Raw genomic sequence first — 23819 nt, 5'->3', positions numbered from 1 at the left:
ATTGTTTTGCACCAAAGTCACAAGTTTCTTACTTCACACAGGCTGCAAACTCTTCATCTAAAGCAGGCAAGAAGGGCCTGTGTTTATTCCTGAACATATTAACCCAAAGGAAATAAACAGAAATCACTGAAATTTCTAAAAACCAATGCAAACATGTATTTGCATTTTGTATGGGAAACTAAAGCCACCTTCAATCACAAGGGCAATATATGCAGAAATGCATCCAATAAACCACTCTTGTTCCCTAAATACAGGGTCTGGTAAACAGCAGGATGAATATGGATAAGCTAAAGATTGATATCTGTTTATATATCTTCTTTATCACATTTGTACAATTGTTTAAATTTTACCATGTTTTAATTTCAGCGCAAAGAGGTGTGTGCAGCATTGGCAAACCTGGAACCTTAATGAATTTATGGAAGTGTATAAATTAATTAGGTTGCTTACAGAACAGTGATAACTCTCTGAATTCTCCAACTAAAGGAATACACAGCAACTGCATGCACAGATTCGTAAACATGCCCATGTATATCACACATCTACACAAACAGATTTTATATAACAAATGTGACAGTGGGATTTTTGTTACCAGCTCACATACCTCTTTGCATTCTTATTTGTACAGAGGCCTCAGCTAGTAGACATAATTCTCTATTGTTTTTTACTCTAATTGGAGGTATACAATCAAAAGCAGAATAGAAACATTGCATTTAAAAAACCAGACAGTATTCAGTATTTTCTGTCCAATTTACAACTCTAAATGACAACAAATGTGCAAGGCGTCCAGTATCAGGTTTAGCTCTGTTGTTAATACCTAAAAAAGTCAAGGGTCTGGCAACATGACAAGCTCTATGCAAAATGAGTTTAAATGGGATGAGATCCGTTCTCCCCTTTACTGGCTGGTGGCCTTATTGTCAACAGAGGAGCTGAAAGACTGAACTCAGTCAAGCACCAAAAAATCTTACCTCTACCTGCCCCTGGACACCATCAAGAGTATTTTCAGCAAAAGAAGATTTTCTGCTCTGTCCCCTCCTGTGGCCAAATTTGCATTTGTTCCTCAGGACTTGCTCATCATCCTCAATGGGTCTCCGCACATATTTGAAACGATCTTTAAGGGCCCGTTTCCACAGCAACTACACGGGGGAAAAAATAGCTGTCATTACAAGTATCTGTCAAGAATTTGCCCCAGCCTAAAGCAGGTCAGTTTTTTTTTAACTAACTCTACAAAAAAGTGTTTGCCATTAAGCAGAAAAAGGCTCATAGGGCAGCACCACTGTTGGCTTCAGGATGGAAGGAAACAAAAGCACCTGTGGTAGATGGCTCTACAGCAACCAACAGCTGGGCTAATGGCACTGCTGTGGCTTGCTGAGGACAACAGTAATTGAATCTAAGGGTTACATGTGTCCTAGGCTACCGGTGAAACTGCAGTGTTGTCCCTTCCTCAGCTCTTACTTTATGCTCCATTCATGAGCACAGTTGGGTTGTGAAACTACATAGTGAAGCAGATCAGCTCACAGATACAACAGAATCTGCTGTGGGGTTGGAGGGGGGGTAGGGGTTGGTGATTTGTTTCAGGTTTTTTTGTTTAGTTTAGGGTATTATTTTTATTTTGCCTCTGGCAGTATCTAACTGGTTGCACAGTTTCATGATTATTGTGTCTAACAGAATGGGAGTGGGAAAGACACAGTGTGGCATTACCTTTTGCTGGGAGTCTACAGTTAGACTGGATCAAGGGTATTTTTAAACTGAACTCAAAACCGCTGAATTAAGACAATCATTTAAATAGGTCCTAGCATTTCTAAGACACCTCAAGGTGTGTAAAGTGCAACTTAAAGGCATTTCTGCATTGCAAGCAGATGCAGGTCCTGTTTAATGTAGCCATTCATCACTCCTTGGCAGTCAAAGGCAGAGCTTATAGGGCCCCAGTGCTTCTGTCACCCTCTTGTATTTCTTTATTCAGTTATTGAAAAGTCACTGCTGAAAGCTGTAGGGATGGCAACTTCCTCATGCATCCTTTAGGACCAATGGCCATTGGCATGTGGCCCAAAGCTGAATGTCCCATGGCAGGAGCTAGCCATGACACTGACACCCCAGGAAGCAATTTCTAAGCAAAGGCTGTTCAACACATCTGCAGGCACAGCCTGCAGTTTTGAACAGTTTTGTCATTCCTCAAAAGCACTTGCATATTCCAGCTACTGGGGACTGTTCAAGAGTCAGATGGAAAAAAAATCAGTCAGAAAGTGACTGTAAATTAAAAGATGTGGAGGAATTAAAATATCTGTCACTTTGTTTTCTAAAACTGACTCCAATATTACACTCACTTAATACTATACTCAAGCCTGCCCCTGGACATCACCAAGAGTCATGCTGACCCACTGACATGCTGAAACACAATGTAAACAGAAGAATGATTACCCTACATTTCTTACCAAAATGGTGTCATTTATTAGTCAACGTCACATGATATGAAAGGCTAACTTAGTGTAAACCAGAATTCAGTAGAAGTAGACTAAGTAGTACAGTATCTCTCTTTGCAATGAGTTGGACACAGCAGTACAGTATCTCTCTTTGCAATGAGCCTGCCCTTCTCACTCACGGGATACAGATGAGAGGGTTTCTCAAGAGATGGTGGTGAAGGCAATGCGACCTTGCATTTCTCCTGCCAAGCTTACTGTTCCCACTCCCCAGGTTCTAGCTGACCTACAGGCCCTCAATCCTATAAGCAAGACCTCCATTAATGGTGAAAAGTTAGAATGGAAGAGCTATGAGGCTATAACCCCTGTGGTCTTTACTTCAGCTCTTCTTGAGCAGCCCTGGGCCTACCAGGGCAGGAGTGCCCTTCCTACGGGGACACTCTCTGCCACCCTCCCAGGTGCCCTTACCAAAGAATCTTTTCACAGCCAGCCACAGTTCAGCACCCAAGAACTGGAAAGAAAGCAAGCCCATCAGCATTTCTAGTATGCAAACTTCAGGGCACAGTCACTGCCTCAGGATGAGTATTACACCTCAGCAACATCTTCAGAAGCAGTAAGGTGACTACAGGCCTTGAAAATCCCACTTGTTGTTCACCTGAACCATTAATGTCCCTATGTACATTTACAGTTCTGGCCTTACGCATTTTGATGCAAATACCTCATCATTATATGCTTAGCAAAATTTATGCCTAGCTTGCTATTTTAAGGTTCCTAAGAAAAGCAAACCAAAACCTTAGTTTAATGCTTCTTTGAAGTGTTTAACAGATGTTACAGTATTTTAAAACACGATCATCCCAGAATATATTAGCAGCTGACAATTTAAGCGTCCCTGTAGTTGAGCTTCACACAGCTTCTTTCTTTTGAAAATCTTTATTTGGCTAGAAGATATTTTTGCTTATTCTTTCACATGAAAGAATATGCTGACACCTATACAAGGCTTTAAATATCCCACAAAGTTGAAAACTTTCATTCTTCAGTCCCCCCAATAAATTAAGAATTTTAATTTAATCTATTTCTATAATAGGACTGTCATAAACTTAGGCAAGTCCCCTCTCACACACCTATTTCCAGAATGAGACTGCAGGCAAATACATTTATGTGGTTTCCCTTGTGGGTAATGCATGCTCTAAAAAGGATGCTTTTGTTACCATTTCTGAACCAACCATTTTTTATTTTCTTATCATTTTCCTGCTCTCCCCAGCTTCCCCCAAACACCACCATGGGAAGGTTTACCTTCCTGGTAAAGGAGTGGGAGGATTAGCCTGTGTCTATCTGACATAGGAGGGAAAGGATTACACACAGATTAAAATCAGTAGTTTACTAGCAAATAATCACTTTGTGTGCAGCAGTTACATAAATGGGGCATGCCAGCAGTGGCACCCTGGGTTTCACAGGCACGAGCTCCAGGGAGCTGCTCATTGCAAAGCCCAGCCAAAAGGGCAAGTGGTGCGGAGCAGGGAGCCGTCTCTCTCCCTTCCTCACGTCACGTTTTCTTGGAACCATACAATTTTCAAAAGGTTGGCTGAAATGAAACGGAATAAGGCAGATGATTCTTTCCAAATTGATGGGTTTAAGCCTTGAAAAATGGACAAGCAGGGACAGAATATCTTGCAAGTTCTCAAGAAACAGTGTCACACCAATTTGCTTTTGACTGCTGTGTTTATGACCTTCACTTTTTCTATATAAACTATATGTCTAACTTACAAATGTTGTACTGGTTACAATAGACATCACAAATCTAATAAACTATTCCATGATTAAATGAAGACTTTTATTTTTTTTAAATGTCATATGTTAGTTTAGGATAGCATTGTTCTCTAAGTAGAAGGAAATATCATGGGAAAATTTCCTTATGTAGTCACTTTAAAGCACTCTTACCAAAAGTTAATCTTGGAATTAATTTCATTCCAGATACTCCACTTCTTAAATGAACTTCACTATTAGTAGAAATTTTTTTCTAAATCATTATTTAGAATTTTAGATAATTCTTAATCCCTGCTTCTAGACTGACCTCATAAATAACATTCTTTTAAAATTCATAATAATAAGTGGCTTATTCATTACTTTATTTGTAAATGAATTTATTTAGGGTCATAATCATTGTCCTGACTATACTGAATTGGATATTCTTTGAAAAAGGACTGATGGCAGAGAAGCATAATTTTTTTTCATACTGAAAAATTAAATGGGAAATTTTTCAACCAAGAAAACAGAATTGTGAATAATCCACTAATAAATCTTGAAACCACAAACTTTTAATGACCTCTTATTGCAACAGTATGAGATTGAAAATATTAGACGATAGTTCTACATAACACACACATTGTTTAAATTATTGGTTTAAAATAATTTGGAGGTGTAAATAAGTATTTTGGGAAACAAAACTCCAGTATTTTGGAAAAAATTCCCACAAACAAACCCCACCAAAAAAAAAAGGAATGTTTAAAGTTTTGCAAGTAATTCTTCTTTCCTGTCATGAAAATTCTGGTGGTAATTTAGGCGCTCTTATGTTTTCCTCTATGTTTGCCAGAAATCTTTCCTTTTTCCACTTGTTAATTTCACTTCATTTCTGCAAAAATGTTGCGATAAAAGTGCTGACATTTACAGTTCAAAGCTTCTCCATCCATGCACACCAATAACATCAAGTTCTTTACATTCTGATTTTCTGCGCTTGGCCAGAAGTAAACGTTAATTCTGGAATCCCAAGATCCCTCCTGGGATGAGTTTTCCCTTTCCTCACCCAGGAAGCCCAGCTGCCTGCCCCTGCCCAGCCACACAGGAATGCACCCTGGCCAGGGAGGAACCCAGAACAGCTTCTGCTGCACTCTTCCAGCAGCCAGCACACATCCATGTCTGGTGAAGGGCTTTAAACTTCAGACTTGTGAGTTAAAATTAAAATCACACCCACCACTGGCAGACCCTCTCAGGACATCTCTTTAAGAACTACTGCAGCCTTCTGCAGAGCCTTGCAAATGCTGTGGCTGCTCCTCCACCCCAAAGGCTGAGAAACTGCTTTCCTTTTAAGCATAACTTTAGAGTTAAATGAATCTAGGGACTGAGACATGGCACAGCAACAAATAGCAAGCAGTAAATTAATGACATTAACAATACAGTGGTATATTTTACATGGCAGAAAGATAATACTCAACAGCAGAAGTGAGCTCCAGCGCACCAGAGGGAACACAAAACTTAGTACTCCAAACTGCAGTCAGCCCTTTTGGTTTCTAAATGCATGCAACAAGTCATCATTTCTTTTCAAAGTTGTAGGAAAAATAAGTTCAATAATTGAAAACAGACTTGTTGGTATTCTAAATGGTCCCCAACGACTTTACTGCACTACCACCAGCCCAGCTAAATTGCCATGTTTGGCGGCATTCCATTCTCCAGCTTCACAAGACACAAAAAGGAGGTGATTATTTCTCCCTTCCCAATGTTGACACCAAAACCACATTATACCAACTGCGTCCCCAGAAGTTTATATATAAATGCTACTTAACAAAGAATGTAAGTAGCATTTTTGCTTGAAATACCACTCTTATGCTAGCTTTCCTTTCTACATTTACCTATCAGTCCCCTTTTCCTCTGAATTTTACTGATGGTCGATTTCTTAAATGTTTTCAATGTACTATTTTAAAAACTGCAATAATAACTACAACTGTTTAATTAGTGTAGATAAACAACTTAAAGGTATTCAAAACCTCTCAGTAACCAATATTTTATCTCTTACATTTTAATACTACTATCAGGAACAGAGGGCAACAATTATACTCCCTTAATAGCTGGAGGAGTTTGAAAAGAAAAGTTTTTATATTTTTTCTATAAAATTTTTGCTTTTTTTTAATTGCTGAAGAGCCTTTCAAGGAAAAAAGACTTGTCAAATTTTTTTTTGCTGTTCATTTGCTTCTTAAAGGTATATGAATTCAATTTTACTGCAAGTCTTGTGAAAAATACTTATGCATATATTGTAGGGTTTGTTTTAAGCTGTTACTATTGTAACATACAACTGTCAGATCAAGAAAAAAATGTATTTATAGGGCTTATGATCAAGAAGGAAGAACAGAGTGCCTAATGGTAGGCCCAACAAAAAAATATTAATTCATTCTCATACCCTCCTGCAAATTTAAGAATGCAGGCATATACCTTTTGAGCAGTTTTTCCTTTCTCAACACAGGCAATGAAGAGGGGCTGGATCAGAAAGTGGTAGACTAGCAATATTGCAAACTGCTAATTCCAGCTTCCTTGTTTACTTATTGCAGCTATTGTCAGAATGCTTTCTAGTACGAAGGGGGGAAAAGATCAAAAGATAAAGAACAACCACTGAAATCTCTCACATAACTTCTGCTAGCACCAGCTCTGCCATCCCTGCAGCAAGTAATGACTATGTCCTGAAGAACAGTTATAAGTAGTTTCCCTCAGCCTGTGGTCCTTCTGCAATTAAAGCCCTTTGAAAACCTAGCTTAAGAATCTCTGTTTCAAAAGAGTTTTTAAAAGTTAAAGGCTCTAAAATTCTCTTTGGAACAAACTGAATATCATTCCAGCTCCTCAGCATAGAGGGAGCCAGAGGAAGCCACAGCATTATTCAGGACCCTGCCCAAGGACCACCACAGGGGTATTCAGAGCCATATCCTGATTAAAAATGAGGACAGGCTGTTTCTCTCGGGTCCTTTTGCTCCCTTCTCTTCTCTTTGAGAGGTGTTTGTTTTCTTTAGTCCCTTCCCTTCAGCAATGCCTGGGCTCAGGGGAGAACTAGAATAGTTACCCTTAAGCCTCAATTTTTTTATTTATTCCCAAAATTATTTTGCTTTCTACAGTACTGGCATGTGAGAGATATGTGAGTTCCCTCTGAGGCACAGAAGCTTTTACAAGATGGTATAAAAGCATCACATGGCAAAGCAATGATGTAAAGTGAGAAGGTGACCACTGTCCTCCAAGACCACAGACAGATATGCTAAATCAGAAGTGAAAAAAATGTAGTTCAAATTTAAATCATCTCCTTCCACTGTTTTCTGCTATTTCCCCCAATGATATTCCAATATTTGTTTTAATTTTTTTTTTAATTAGACCTAGATTCCTTAAACCACTAGTATTACTGCATGCTGTATTTTCATATCTAACACAAAAAATCATAATACATTGCAAGAGCATCAGTCACATATTAATCCTCACACAGACAATTTTCTAAAGAGCTGGCTTCTTAGGTGTTAAAAAGAGAAAAAAAATCAGATTTAATTTTATCCCTGGGCAGATATCAGCCCAGAAAGAAAGACAGGTCTGCATGATCTCATGGTAGCTTTGAGGTACAGCTATACCTGCATTAATCTTTAATTGACATAATCAAATAAGAATGTGATTTGCAAAACACAGCCAAGTGTGTGTACTCTGAATAGAGCCAGCATATAAGAAATTGAAATTGATTTCCTCTGAACTAGATTATTTTCTTGTGATTGATTATGTGGGAAAATACCCACAATACTTACAAAGCCATTCCCATCTTCATCAAGGAATGGGTATGCCTGGAGCAGAGCATTGACAACAATGTTATATTGCTGACTGTTCGGATACCTGTGCAAACAAGATGGAGATAGAAAAGAAATACTTGGTTTTCTAGACAGTATTCAACACTGGAGTCTATTCTGATCTAGATTAAATAATTTCTGACTATTTCTCAGGCAATCAGCTGCCCCCCAAATAACAAAGGGCACAGCTTAAAGGCATGAAATCTTTCTATTGGTTTCAGTAGATGTCAGGCCCTTAGCCTCTTTTATTTAAGCAAATATATTAGAGAACATCTTTACATCCATTTGAAAATTTATGTCTGCAGACAACAGGTCTGCCCCCAAATAAAGGTAATGGTGTTGACTTACAGTGATCCTTCCAGGTATTTTGTCATGTCTGCTTGTAAAAATTCAATCATTCTTATTCTCATACTGTGATCAGGGCATTTTTTTTCTGCTAATATGCACTTGACATCGTAAGGGAAGTCTGGCAAAACATAAGAACTTGTCCACTGCAACATCTTGTGTCTCACAAAAAATGATTTCAGGTTTTTTCTGTAAAAGAAAAGATTGTATTATCACCATCACATCTTTCTTCTATGGAAATGCAGGCAGGAGGGAAAGATAAATACATGGAAAAACACAACACAAGGGAAAGTTATTGCTATAGAAATTCAAGGCTGCTGTCTTTGTTTCTGCATAAAGAATACCTACAAAAGCAGTGATCAATACACACAGAGTGAAAAAGCAGATGTCAAATACGGAATGTTATAACCAGGAGACAGTAGGAGGTGCTTCCTAAATGAAAGCAAAAGCAGAAGTCAGTGGGGGCTTGCTGCTGTTGCAAAACACCTTTTTCTGTCTTAATTTATAATGTTTCCTCTCTCATAAGACAAACAGCTTAATTGAATAAAATACTATACATGACATTATTTAAGGCTGTCCTCCCACAGGGGAAGGCAAGGAAGGGATGAAGGCAGCTATCATCAGCTCATGGAAACAGAGCAGACACAGCACAGCAGCTTCAGTCACAAGAACACCATGACCACAACTTACAGAAGTCACACCCCAGCTGGGGTGAACTTGAGGCAGGTTATCACCACTGGCTGCCCAAACCCTAATTCTGAAAGAACACAGGGAAAAGTGGGTCCCAACAACCAGTTATAGTCTCAATTCCTCCTTGAGCAGCTTGGTCTATAACTCTCAACCTCTCTGATCTGTTTATGCTGCCACACCACATTGGCATTTTTTAATGTGTCTTGTGGGCTATCAAAAACTCTACATCCGTGGTATAACTGCACCAATGCCAGCCCTACCACAAATGCCAATGCAGTGCTGAGGAAAAAATAATATAGCTTCAGTACTGTGTTCTGCTCCCAGCATCAGTAGAAGTACTCAGCACTACCATTCCTCCATGCAAAACAGGCACAAAGTGGTCAGCACTGCTGTCTTTTCAGGCTCACCAGATTCCATGGGACACAGATGGATAACAGTAGATGCAGAGTGCAGTGAAGTTCTGTTTGCACTTTGCAGTCTTAAAAGAAGGCAAAGTTGTGCAGGAAGTGACAACATATCCACATAGACACATTCATGTCCTTTTTTGGTGATGAATTAATATACAAATAGGAAAATAAACCCAACTTGGATCCAAAAATCACTTGGAAATCCCTCCTATGCAAACAAAGTGCAGATGTTCAATGTAGCATCAGTGAGAGCTCTGCAACCTTAAAGTCTGCATCCTGTACCTTCACCAACTTTCCTGATGGAAGTGATGCACAGGCTGCAAGTTCCTACATAATGTTTTCAGCATGCTACCATTTAATATAGCTCAAAAGTGGACAGAAGTTTAAAATTTACAGTACTTTTCATCTAAGCAGCACTGAAATTCCTTTTGTTGGTAATACCATTGAAGCCAAAAAGTAATTTCAAAAAGTGGAGGGGTTTATAGCAGGTTCCATCTGGGGACACTGTACTACATTCAGTCACATGAGAAAATAAAATTTTCTTGCAGTTGGGATAGCTAATAATCAGGGAATATGGCAACTCTCCCATCCACCAGTCCCTTCAACATTTGCCGTGGCAACAAAAATACTCCAAGTTTCACTTATGTTCATTTATCTTACCTAACAAAAATAATTCCTTGCTCTCCAAACAAGATCAAAAATTCCTCTGGTCTCCCCAGTGCATGAGATTTTATTAGTTTTAGCTGGACTCGTGGCTGTTGGGAAGTCATGTTAAACATGTGCTGTAATATTTCACAATGAAATACAAGCTTGTTTGAAAAGAGACATAACTCCACATAAACTTTATCCTCAGAAACACTCACATGCAAACTTGTTTAACTAAAAGAAGAGTTGAGTTCAGCTGTAATGCTGTCCTCTACGATCACAAGAGATTTTGGCTCTACACATAAATCCCAGGGCACGTCAGTTTTGAGATTTAGGTACAAATACATGTAGCCTGTTTCTGCTCATACCTCTTCTAGCTAACCTGAGGCAGAAATCAAAATCAAATTATATCAAAATCTTGAAATTGCAAAACAAAAAAACTCATAAAAATCTCAAAATCTCAAGTTACATCTTTTCCTGTCTCTCATTTCTTGAGGGTTTTGATTCTACAGCTAAATGAATCCGATGGCTAGCTAAGGCAAAACTTCAGTGTCCCTCTTTCTCTGCTGTCACACGTCTGAGTCATTTGCGCTCCTTTCTCACTGGTACTAGCAATCCTGCAGCAAGTTACAAGGAGCTACAGTGACAAAGTTCTTAATGATTCTTTTCATTTCGTTTTCTCACAGTTTAAGCCCCCAAAACGACTTCTCATGCAGTGAAACAAATACCAATTCAGATGAAGCAAGCTGGTCTCTCTATGCTTAGCCGCAGTAAGGAACTGCATCCTAAGAAGAACCTCCTCAGCAAGGAGACAACTACTCACAGAGCTTTTACCACTCAGCTTTTGTAGATTGCCACTTTAATGTGCTCAGTCACAGTCCTGTCTCACACAGCTATTTCCTTCTTTGTCTCCATTGTAACCTTACTCTGCTCATGCACAGCGTGTTTACTGAGACATGAGGCTATAAAACAGCATTATTTTGGGAGGAGCCATCTGTCTCCTTCAGAAAAATGGAAAAATACCTCACAGCAAACCAGCCAACCAAACCAAAAAACAAACACCAAAAAACCTCACAAAGAGCCCTCAAAGACTCATCTATTTGAATTATATAACCCCTGGCATCCCTAATCCCAGGGAATACCTTGTTTTACTGCCAAAAAGACAAAGAGATACACATTTGCAGTGTCACCCAGACCATTCAGTGATTGTTTTAGATTACACTGGAGAGAAGAGTGGGGAGTAAACATAGCATCATCTCTCCAAGTTCAGTGCCATGCAACACCACACAGACACACACAGCCAGCTGCATTAGCTGCAACAAGTCAGTAAAAATAATCTTGGTATCAATACAGACAACTCAATCAAGATAGCTGTATACAGTGCCATAGATACCTAGAAATACTATGATCAAATACTAAATCATAATAAGACTGTTGTTTTTAAGCTTCCTGAGCATACTGTTAAGAAGGATCCATTTTGGTCATTTAGAGGAAAATGTGATTTAAAGGCCAACTGAGCACACACAAATGTGCTGTGTGGCAGGAGCTTTTCTTATTGTCTGCTCAAGTCTGTGAGTCAGGCACCCATTGCTATATCTTGCATCAGCTCAGATTCCATTTAGTCAGAGGACATGGCAGTTAAGAAGAAATTTGCTGACATCAATGGGTTGTTCCCTTTTTGGTATATCCACATAAAACACAGGACATAGGTGAAGTCTCAATAGATTCCCATTATTCACAAATGAAAGTCTAACCTTTCACATGTCTACATCACACATCAGCAAGAGACTCTGATCTGAAGGTTTGTAGCCTGGAAGTCCATGTCAACAAATCCAAGGAAAAAACAGAGGAGAAAACAGGGAACATGCAGATGTGAAAGAAAGGAAAAGTCTTCAGCTGTAAAAAACATTCCATTTCCCTAATACATGTATAATATGCTTTCAATTTTATGACAACATTCAAAGTTGCAAAGGCTATTTCCATCAAAAGGAAGAAATTATGACAGAAGATGAAATATAAAAAAAAAATTCTTCTTCCTGTCAATAGTCAGATAAAAAGGGCTCTATTCTTTTGTTCTCAATTCTGATATCTGTGCCTGAAAGATCCTCATGCCATTCTCTTTTAGTGCTTCAGTGTCATTTCCAACTTTTGAGCACAAATACAAGGTTTCCCAGTTATTCCCTCAAGCCTGGGATTTGCAGTCTACCTAGTGCTTTATGATGGCTTCTATTTTTTAGTTCCCACTAAACATAAAGGCAGGTATCCTTTAGAATGAAAAAGAAGTTACCCACAACTTCAGCAAGGCTGAGATGTGGGAGCTGGGAGATGTGTCAAAGATGCCCATTTCCCAGAGCAGCTCCCACTTCAGCTTCCCCTGCAGAACCCATTCTATAGAAACCATCATGTTCAGTATGACTACAAAGTTACAGACAAAATAATTCTGCTCCAAAAAAGTTTGCAAGATGCAGATACAACCTTCTTCTAGAAGAAGTCCAGGCTTTTTGATGGCCTAAGGAGCTACATCACACAAGGGAAGGAAGGCTTTGCACTCTCACCTTATGTGAGGGCAGCACCTGTGGGTTGCAGAAAGAGGAAATAAAAATGCTCTTTAGGGAATCAGACTGACAAAATTGCCAGTTAAATCCAGCCATTTAAAAGAAACAGGGTTTATTTGTATTCACCCCTCTAAGATATGGTATACTGTATCCCAAGAATCTTAGGGGTTTTTGGAATTTTTGTTGTGCTGCTGTTATGACTTTGCTAGACCTTAATAAGGCAATGCAATTAGTGTATTTCACAAGTCATTTTTAAGACTTTCTGGTGTGGAAAAGACATAGCAATTTATTTCTTTTTTCCTGTAAACTTCTGTGGAAGACTCACAGCACCATGTCATTAAATTCAGCTCTGATGACCTGAGGTGCTCCAAAATCATGAGTCCTGTTGTCTTGACTTTCAAAACATTGAGGCAACAAGAACAGACAATAGCTATTATTATGAGTCTTCTAGGTCTTTTAGTTTAGTGTCCTTAAGTATCCTGCTGCAATAACAGAGACATGAAATGCTGACTTAAAACAAAAAAATGTGGCAGAAATTCTTGCATCCACATGAATTAAAAGCCTAAATTTAAAGCATCACCCTCAAGCCCTGAACAAACCAAACCAAAACTCACAGATAAGACAGGTTTCATGAAGATGTAATAGCAATTGAAGTGAAATTATCAGAAATCATAAAAATGAAATAGTTTTTCTGGTATGTTATACCAAAGGTATAATCAAACAGCATCTGACATCTGTACTTCTGAACAAAATAGACAGGCAGTACTTCTTGCCTGCTGTTGACCACTGTCAAAGACTTAACATGGTTTTCTTAAGTCAGATTTTCATGTCCTTATGAGCCAACTGAAAAAAAGATCATCAGAATTATTTCTGGTATATGTGATGATATCAAGAATAAGGTCTTTGCTTAGAAACTAAGAAACTCTTAAGCTATACATTAAGAAAAAGCATAAAAAGCACAGTCCTGCTGAGTTTTCATTGTAGGATTATAGCTACATGTGTTTGTATATGTATGTTTTATATAAAAGTAATATTTGCCCTCTTGTGGAAATAGAGCAAAATCATTTTAAGTAATTGACTCGATGACAAATTTTCAGGCTAGCTGCTCTTTTTCTCTTTTCCTTTTAAAATTTTCCCTTTTTTGAGCACAAGCATAAATACGTTTCTGTATAAAACACATCAAACAGATGAATAATACTGATGTATAGGGAGGCAAAGGAAGGAGCTCTCTAAAGATCCTTAGAACAACATATCATAATTAAAATCACTTCAGACACAGCCACACAGCAGTCAGGGCAGTTGTTGTAGCCTGACCAAAAAAGATGTGGGACTGGTCTCGTTAAAGACATTTCCTCCACTGAGGAAATGAATGACCCATGCAGGCCCATCATGGCCATCTTAGAGATGGAAGCCAAATTCCTAAGGGCAGAGGTAAAGGTAATTGTAAATCTTCCAGTTGGTTGTCCTTGCTATCAGCTCAAATTGATGCAGGCAGCAGCACCAATATTCTGTCAATGCTGACAAAAGCTTTATTGGTATATCAACACTTAGCAGGCCCAGGTTTAGCTGAGCACTGACCACATCTCCCAAACTCACAGCAAATAGGGAAGTTAGACCTGTTGAGGCTGGCTGGAAGATCTGTTACCCTGCCTGTGCTCTGAGCAAATTACCCCAAGGCATTCAGACAGTAAACCTGTTACACAGCACTCAAGAGGTACAGAACATGTTTTTATAGAAAAAATAAATGTACACATAAACATGTACCAGGACATTACTCTTGAGGGAAAACAGCTGGACCATCATAGTGGAAACCGTGGAAAAGGGATGCATTAGGGATGTCATTTTGCTAAGCAAATATGTTGAGGAAAGGCAGACAGGACACATAAACCAACCAATAAAAGGTTGGTTTTCCACAGCAGTATCAGATATTTACAAATAATAAAAGCCTCTGTCTTAGCAACAAGATAAACCCCAGGCTGTCAGGAGCCATAAAACTGCTAGTACTCCAGTACAGAAAAGCAGGACTATGGGAAATGTATTTATTGAATTGTCCTCTGTGTCTATCTTATTGTCTTCACAGACAGTCACTGCTTCAAGATTAATTTTGGGATATTAACAAAGAGATGGGCTGGTTTTACTTCTGTCATTGTGTCAAAGCATTATTCCATTGCAGTAGGTTGCAAACCTCATCTGGTTTAATGTATGCCCAATTTCAAGACAAGAAAGCAAATTATACAATTGTTTCATCCAGTCAGTTTTTTGTTTTTCTGTTTAAACAATTTTCTTTGATATTTTGGTAATATTTAGTAATATAGAAGAGTGTATTTAATACTGTTGTTAGGACTACCTACACAGGAAACACAGAGAAACTTGGAGCTAATTCAGCAGCATTAATAATCCATAAAAACATCCACGAATTCACTTCCAGCAAAATCACACAGTTACTGAAGCTGTGGCTCCATGAATCTTCTGAGAGAACAAAGCCAAAAACAAACCACAAAAACCCAACACCACAGACAAATTAAAACAAACAAACACAAAACCAAACAAAAATCCAAAACCAAACAAAAAAAAATATCAACCAAAAATTTTAAGTTTTTCTTTTCAGATGGGATGAAATTAATAAGGAGACAGAGGCTGTAAGTATAATCCTGGCCAAGTAACAATAATTTAAACTGTGCGTTGTGAAATGGTTACTCTGATTTACACAATCCATCTTAAACTCTTTATACAGCACAAGGCAAATTAATTAAAAATTAGTATCCTTTAGAAGAACAGGCAAAATACTGCAGGATCATATTAGTGGTTTATTCCAAGGTTTCAAGTGATTTGGGTTTGTTTCTTTGATAACAATGCTGACAGGACCTTTGGAGTTTTTGGGATGTTCTTTAAAAAACAGAAGTACCAGGACTTTTAAAAGCATTAAATCGTATCTACAGGGGAGAATGGCAGGGGGAGAAGTTGTAGCAGGTGGAAATAAAGGGGGATAATGACAAGCAGACAAAGCTTTGGAAACACAAAAATAATTGCCTTGAAAGAGGAACAGGGCACTCTTTCAACACTGCCTGCCCATCACAAAGAAGAAAATCATGGATAGGAGGAAAAAAAAAAGAAAAGAAAAGAAAAAAACCACATCACATTGTCTTGCCTCCAGTTTCTAGGTAGGCTTATTTTGACAACCAAGGAAAATGAGTGTGCAAATGGAAAAATGGAATCAGCATGCCTACCTTGCAAAGTGCTATATTTAAGATGCTTCAAGCACACAATTTATTGAATAGCCATATTCCATTGTGTAATGACTAATTTGTCAGATTGCTGTTGAAAACATACATAAAATATGATTTTTAAAAATCAGATAAATAAAGACAAACTTGTATCTTGCCTTCTGCAAGAGGTAACACAAAACAGCGAGCAAGGACTGAGGATGCAATCACACCATCAGGCTATTTCGTTCAGTCAAATAAATTCCTGTTCCTGTTGTTTTTTAAATACATCTGGATATACCTGAACCTGATCTCCAGTAATTAAGATCACTTTTATAAAAAGTACAAATGAAGCAAGATGAAGTGTTTATGTAATTTTCAAAAGGCAAGGAAAATTTCATTAATATATTATAAACTCACTTTTGCTTTAGCACTCTGTGATCAATTAGTCCTTTTTCATTTTCATGTGAACACAGATACTTCTGCTCCACAGAACCAGAAGAAATTAACATCTGTCTGTCAGTAGCCCTAAAAGAAAAAAAGAACAAAAATCACTCTCAGGTCTTGTGCAGCTTATAGAAAAGAGGATGTTTAGGGTTCTAAAATGCCAGTGGCAGAAACAGAAAAGAAGAAAAATCAACATATCAAGTATGTAATGATTTTATATGCTCATGCCTCTTAATCAATTTCTCAGTTCAGTTATCAAACTGACAAATTAAAAGGGAAAATATAGAAAGTTCTGCCTGCTTATATTCTAATTACTACACAGTTGCAAATCCCAAGAAAATCAGACCTCTCCGAGTTGCAGGGTAACATCCATTCTTCATAATCTGGCATCCCCAAACTTCTGGGAAAAACTAACCATTGCAACATGTAAGGGGTGAGCTGAAAGAGCTAATTACACAGCATTTCAATGCATTTCTATTTAGCTAGAACCTTGAAAAATTTTTTTTTTCTGGAGGTTAAGTCAAAAGCATCAAGTCAGCTTTGCATTACTCCAGCCACTCTAGAAGATCTTCGAGTGCTTCCTGATCTTACAGTTCCTGGCCATTTGCTCCAGCTCTAGCTCATCACTAGGAACAATAACTCTAGATACCCACTTTGCTATGAGCCAGTCCACTACTTTCCATTTAACCTTTGTGTCCACTTCTCTCCCTCCTCATATTCTTGTTATTTCTTGTTTTGGTAGATCTGTTGTGGAAGTCAACACCAACAGTTTTACCCCGTACCGGGGATAAGGCAGAGCTAAGAGAGGGGATATCACGGCAATCATAAAACAATTTTTTTCCTAACCTCCTCTCTTCAGAACATCTGAACTCTAAAGATGTTCTAGAAACTGCTCCAGCCTCAGTTGCACTCAACACACAAAAGGCTGTTATTGGAAATGACATTTAAGTTTGCCATATTTATAAGGGGAGTTCTCCCTTTCCATGAAACAATATATTTCAGCCATGTAGTTAAATGAAACAACAAAAAAACCCCTTAGAATATTCTCTGTGTGGCTCTTGGAAACAATTGATTGTGAAAGCGGAAGGCAGCTTCATATTTACCTGGTAATGTCTATGTGTGAGCTCCACATACACACATAAGCAGTTTCTACTGTGGGAACACTTCCACTGAACCAGTGACAGACACAGGATGCTATTCCCATGTCCTAATCCAAACTGCTGGAGATGTAAGTCACATTCTAATTAGCCAAATTTTTTACTTCCACACAGAAAGTGTTCAGCTATTGCACTCTAAATTCCATGTCCAGCCAAGGACTTTGTTTCTGTTTCTGTCAGAGAGGAGAGGTCAGCACAATCCATACACAGTCACAGGATGAGCCAAGGACACCAGGATAAAGAAGTGGCAGTCAGGAGTGCACCAAAAAGCACTGGGGATAGCATTTATATGAGAAATACAACAGGGAAATACTGCTGACAGCTCTGGGAAGCTCCACAGTGACTTCAGCTGACCCAGAAAGAGACTGTGATGATGATGATGATTTCTTCCTGCCCTGAGCAATGCCCTCTCCACCCTGTCACTGGTCCTGGCAGGGCAAGCAAGTTCTGGGAACTGGCCTGACTGAGAAATAATTCTGCAAAACAGAAAAGATGGTTGGTTTTCAGCTGGGCTCAAGCACTGCATGATAGGAGCTAGGAGCATGCAAACTCAGATTTCACCGTTGTTCTCTGGCACCGCAGGAGGACCACACACCCAGCTGTGGATGCTACAACTGCAAACCTTAACATGGTTTTTCTTCTCACTGTAATTCAGCCTAACATCAGGGAGCAATGGAGGAAATGTGAGTTCAAATCTACTGTGAACTATCAGAACTGTGAATTTTACATTAGTTCAAAACAGTGTCTCATACACTCAAGTCATGAGTCCTTGAACTAGATCAAAAGAAATTATTCTTACAGGATTTTGTTCAAGATGTACCAAACTGACAAAGATAATTTTGAACTACATCACCAAGAAAAGCACTGCAGTGTTAAGAAAAGAGAGTCAGAACTATCTGCATATAAAGATACAACTTTCAGTTTTGTAACAAAATACTCTTTTCACTATAGGTGCTTTTCCATAATTTTATACCCAAAAATGCACAGAATATATTGCATATAAGAAGACTTTTTACTCGTCCTAAAATACATGACTGAATGCATCTTAAACTTGCTTGGATTTTATTCTTTCTTGATGACACAAAAAATATTTCAGGAACAGCAGCTCATTTACTCAACTTACTCAAAGAGAAGGATACCAGCAGCTTATTTTCCAGGAAGGAGACTAGATAGGGAAAGATTTTAATGTAAACTATATTCACCAAGATTTGATATATTAAGATTTTTTGGGGAGTCTGCAGAACTTCACAGCAAAGCTGTTGCACTCATGCTACTGCAACTGCGTGCTCTTCGTGGGACAGCATGGCTTGACCTGCAAGAGCTGACAAACAGCCACACCTGAGACACAGTCTATGCAAACACCCCTGACAAAGTCAGAAAGCTAAACATCCAAAGCAACATCCTAACTGCCCTAAACATAAGGACATGCTTTCTTCTGAACCCCCTGCTGAAATCGTGGTATATCCACCGCTGTACTTTGGATGAAGTACAATATACGGAGTAGTCTTCACAGCAGACACCTCCACCTCCCCTAAAGAAGGAGCTTCCTACAAATCAAATGGGCAGGGCCTTGGTGCAGAGAACTGAGACCGGCTGTGATCTCATACTTGAGGCCTGTGATAAATCTTACATGCCTTGACTTGGTCTTCTTCCTGCCATCCCCTTCTCTCCAATGGTGTAAGAGCATTTACCCCAGGAGTTTCACAGATACTTCCACAAGGACAAGAGGATCTATCTCCCTGTGCAGTTTAGTTCTGCTCATGAGCTCAAGTTGTTTGGAAGTAACTCAGTTATCACTGTTTATCAGGCTTTTGTTTGGGCTGTTAATCACCTCAGAGTGCACAACCTGGACTCCTTTTGGATGAAGGCAAATGCTCTGCAGTTCTAATCCTCTGGGATTAATCCTACTGTGACTAATGCAGGCTTAGTGCTAGAGTCCTTTCCTTTGACAAAAAATGCATTTTGGATCCATGGCAAGCTGCTCTCTACAGCCAGGATTTTTGGGTTTTAAAAGGACCACTTGGAGGTCAGGATTTCTCTCCTCAGCCAAGACATTCAGAAAAACATAACCCTCCTAGACTTACAGTAGATCAAAATGGAAGTAAAGGATGGGAGAATCAACAAACCTCTCATCCAAATACACCCAACAAAAACACTCCACAAACTCTGCCCCTTCCTCCCTCTCTCCCCTAAGAAACCCCAAACAAAAAAAGAAAACCTGCTCAACCAAGAGCCAGAACATAATAATTGAGGACAATCTCCCTGGAATCTGTTTTCTAAAAATATATCTAGTTTCACAATAAATTTCAATAATCCACTATGGAATTATTAAATGCTTATATCTGGACCAATTCCAGAGTTTCCTTTGATAAATTGACTTTCAATATACCTGTAACAATTACTATCTCTGGCTAGCTCATTATTTTACCCTAAGACTTGCAAGCATTTAAAAGTAAGTTCTTCAAAAGGCTAATATATTAAACAGAGAAAATCCTAGAAAATCCTAGCTTCCAAATGAAAGTTTGACAGTGCTTCATTCAAATGAAAACTGGCTATGAAGGAAGTTTAAATTAATTAATGGCGTGGTTCAGGAATGTCGATGCCCTGTTAAAAACCACAAGGAAAGAACCCAATTTTACATTTCACATTTGTTACAGTTACTGAAAATAAAAAAACCAGGTACAGATGAAGAGCTAGTAAATGCCAGTTTTAAAACGCTATGAAAAGAACACAACTATATCCAGACTGATATTTGCTGTGCCACGAACAAACTCACCCACTGATTACTTCTGGAAATTTTTGAGAAGCTGTTTCACAACAGTATGTGAGGGATTCCAGCCCACTCTTCTGTTGCTGGTATTTTTTAATCAGGTCCATCAGCACTGCCTGGTGCCCAATCTTCTTCACCAGCTGCTGCACCATACGATCATTAAGAGCCAGAAGAGCTGCTCCACTTATTTCTTCTTCTGCAGATTGAAGAAGATAAAATCATTACTGTTAAATATCTTTATAGTTACAGTTACATTCTGTATGCCTAAAAACATGGTGATGGAAGATGGGTCAAAGGGAAGGATGCTTTGTACTGCTGACAGTCATCTTCAGCTGTCACCATCCTTTCCCAAGCAGTGCCAGGAGTCCTAATCACTGCCCAGATATCTTCCCCTGACATAGAGCCAAGTCTGAAACACACAGAGGCAGAGGTGACAATTTTAATGCTGTAAATCAGGCCTGGCTTGAACCACAGGAGACTGTTGCTTGCTGATGAAGGAAATAAAGCTTTTTAACAGAGTATACAAGAAATAGGCTGTTCACATTACAGTTTCTTGTGCACTCTTCTGTTGAACATAAAACATTTACACACTACATTTGCATTATTTCAAAAGATTTCTACAACATAAAATAGGCCCTGTCAGGACTTTTAAACTGCCAGCTCTGATTTGACGTGTGTCTATTTATATACAGGCTTAATCTCGTGCCCCAGGATTTCTCAGACTCCGTAACAAATCTGTACACTTATGTTGATTTATCAGATCTATGTCAGCTCTCACACTAATAAATTTCTATAAAAGTCTGAGGTTAGCATATACACACATGCCCCAAACCAAAACAAGGTAGGCAGTGCCAATAAAATGCATAGCAAGATATACTAAACAAACAGCACCACCCCCCCAAACAATAAAAATGCTTACCACGGAACTTAGGAACTAGTTCTCCTAAATTTCTCAGTTTCAACCAGTTGCAGACTTGCTCAACTGACCAACTTTCCATCTTCAGTTGTTTCAATGCTAAATTTCCCTCTGAAATGAAAATAGGGGATTATTTTTGTGCTGAGCTCTAAGCCAAACTCCAACATTTCAGAGCAAAAAATGCACTTAGCAAATAATATATCTACATGCTCTGAATAAAAATAGTGCTAAATAATCCAGCTAATGTCTGTTGTAAGTGGCAGTTTGCTTGGATCCCTTTCCTCACCTCCTTTCCAGTCTCTGGCTTCCCTCCGTTCTGAGGCAGCCTCATTCCTTATAAAACAAGACCTGCTCCGGTACCATTAACACCCAGGTTTCCACACAGAGAAGAAAAAAGGTGTGAAATTCACCACCACCATCAGGCTCATCAGGAAATGGCTGACATTTTACAGAAGGAAAAAACAAAAAAAACAAGCCACCCCACCACCAGATAGGAGTCTGTCACATCCATGCTTACAGTCAGTCAAACACTTTAACCCCCTCTGCACCGCCTGGCAGGGCAGGTACCCAGCAAATACTCAACCCTGACTTACCAACAGCTAGGGACAAGGAAGGGGAAAGGGAGGAGGCTGCTCCTGCTGTTATTTGCTGGTTCCTTGCTCCAGTGGTACCTGGGAGGATGCAGCGGGTGCCCTGGGAAGGCAGAGTCCCTGGGGCAGCCGGGATGGGTGCATCCACCCTCTGGATGAATCCTGCACATACCGTGTGTGCCCCCCTGCCTGAAGGACTCACTCGGATGACGAGGGGGTGCAACACACCCCAAAACCACCAGCGACCTCCCCAGAGGAAGATTACTTGTAAAGGCACAGCTTGTTCCACACTGCAAACTTCTCAGCAGCAGCCAACTCTCTCTGAGGGGAATTTTCTAATTATTTTGTTTTAGCTCTACTATCTAAAGGAGCACCAAGTGCTCCACAACCATGCTTGCAATCCACAGCAAAACACTATTGGAGTCCATTTTTCAGACAAGCATATAAGTGTCTGGCATTGTTGGTCAAACATTTCTTTCCATACCCTGAGCCTCCAGCAAATTCCAGGCTAACATGAGGATTCACCCTCACAAACCTCATCAGCATCTGTGCTCAAAAGAAAAGGAAAAAAAAAGAAAACAACTCCTTGAATAAAAAAATATTTCCATTTCCATCCTTCAGCAGCAGAGACCCTCCAAAAGACACACACTTCAGCCTACATTCTTATGCCTGTCGACTTCAGCACTTAGAAGGGTTAAGTTTAGGAGGAATGCCTTTCTGAATTACATGAGTGGGTTTAATTTGAAATGACAACAGTAGCCATACAACTCCTCCCCCAGGCTAAGCAAGAAGAACAGGGTGTGAAAAGTCATTATTTGTTGAGAACTCTGGTGTAAATTAAAAATCACACCTTTCTGTCACACTTCTTACTTCCTTGCAAAGAGTAAGGCAGAAAAAAAAGTCTCCAAAAACTTGAAAGATAAAACCGAGTGCAAAGCAGAAAGATACTTCCCTTATCAACCCAAGCAGTGTAAAAGGAGAGAGATACATTTAAATGTTGGAAAGGTCACTTCTTCACCCTACAAGAAGACTAACACCCTAGAATAATTCTTCTAAAGCAGACAGGCACTTCAGAAAGTGTCAAGCAAACTCTAGTGCCATGCACAGCAATGTGCACATTTAGCCCTGGGCGGCTAATTCTACAGCAAAATGGCCACTTGCACATGGAAATGCAGGCTGCACAGTTTATTGAGGGAAGTGATGATAGCTTAGAGGCTGGTTTTTTAAAAACAAGATTATATACATTAAGGGTCATGAAACATCAATACCTGAAATGCTTCTCAAAAGTGATTTCAGTTACTTCCATGTGCTATAGATAAAGCAACAAGAAAAAGAGCACATCAGTCTTCTATCAGTGTTATGGAGACAACAAGGACTGAGCACAGATGCTGATATTTGTCTTCATTAATGATTCTACTTATTACAGTAGCATCAAAAGACTACCCAGCAAAGGGTTGCCGGTGTTGAATGTGGTGAAACCTGTGAATATTTATATTCCTCAATCAAGTCTTATAAGTCAGAACAACAAAAACCCAATAATAGAAACATTTAGAGAGCAATTTACAGTGTAAGTTCAAGTCAAATTCAGAACAGTTCTAAGAGTGAGTGATCTCTGTTTGTTAGAAATATAGCCAATCACTGGGACCCATTTCTTCATACACCTGGGCTCAATAACTACAATTAGGAATTAACTAGTCCTGGTTAATGAAATTAAGTAATGAAATCAATGAAAATTACTTTTCCCTAGAATGTGACAGGAGAACACTTTTATTTACCATAAAATTCTTCAAAACTCAAGGATGAAAATCTCAGGTATATAGATCTATCAATGGTACAGATTTCAGCTCAATTAGTTGGTTACTCAATAGCACAAGATGGGGATCCTGACCAGCATGCCTGTGCTGGCAGATGCCTACTACATATGCACCAAATTATTCCACAGCTTGTCCACAGCTGCCACAATCTTGAAGTGACACTTCTAAATGAATAAGCCAATATATCAATATACTTGAAACATGACGAGTGAGTTACTATGCTTACCTATGAGAAAGCTTATGGCACCAAGACTTTAGCACAACTTTTGACAGGCCTCCATGAGGTTTTC

At 39.0% G+C, this 23819-nt stretch overlaps 1 protein-coding gene across 1 annotated transcript in view; it reads right to left on the bottom strand.

Moving 5' to 3' along the window:
* SAMD3 (sterile alpha motif domain containing 3) overlaps window positions 1-21739 on the bottom strand; it is a 41658-nt gene extending 19919 nt beyond the window's left edge. The window contains exons 1-7 of the mRNA XM_054279834.1: window positions 21719-21739; window positions 21129-21236; window positions 20216-20405; window positions 16256-16363; window positions 8339-8524; window positions 7952-8036; window positions 966-1133 (exon numbers count right to left, since the gene is read on the bottom strand). Of these exons, the coding sequence (XP_054135809.1) occupies window positions 966-1133; window positions 7952-8036; window positions 8339-8524; window positions 16256-16363; window positions 20216-20405; window positions 21129-21207 (816 nt within the window). The 5' untranslated portion in view covers window positions 21208-21236; window positions 21719-21739. The remainder of the gene's footprint in view (window positions 1-965; window positions 1134-7951; window positions 8037-8338; window positions 8525-16255; window positions 16364-20215; window positions 20406-21128; window positions 21237-21718) is intronic.
* Between the last annotated feature and the right edge of the window lie 2080 nt (window positions 21740-23819).

This window comes from Melozone crissalis, unplaced genomic scaffold (assembly GCF_028551555.1).
Source record: "Melozone crissalis strain CALT ecotype California unplaced genomic scaffold, PUWL_Pcris_2 ptg000027l_1, whole genome shotgun sequence".
Taxonomy (NCBI): Eukaryota; Metazoa; Chordata; class Aves; order Passeriformes; family Passerellidae; genus Melozone; species Melozone crissalis.
Note: the sequence above shows the minus strand (reverse complement) of the source record. Positions and strands in the feature narration are given on the sequence as shown.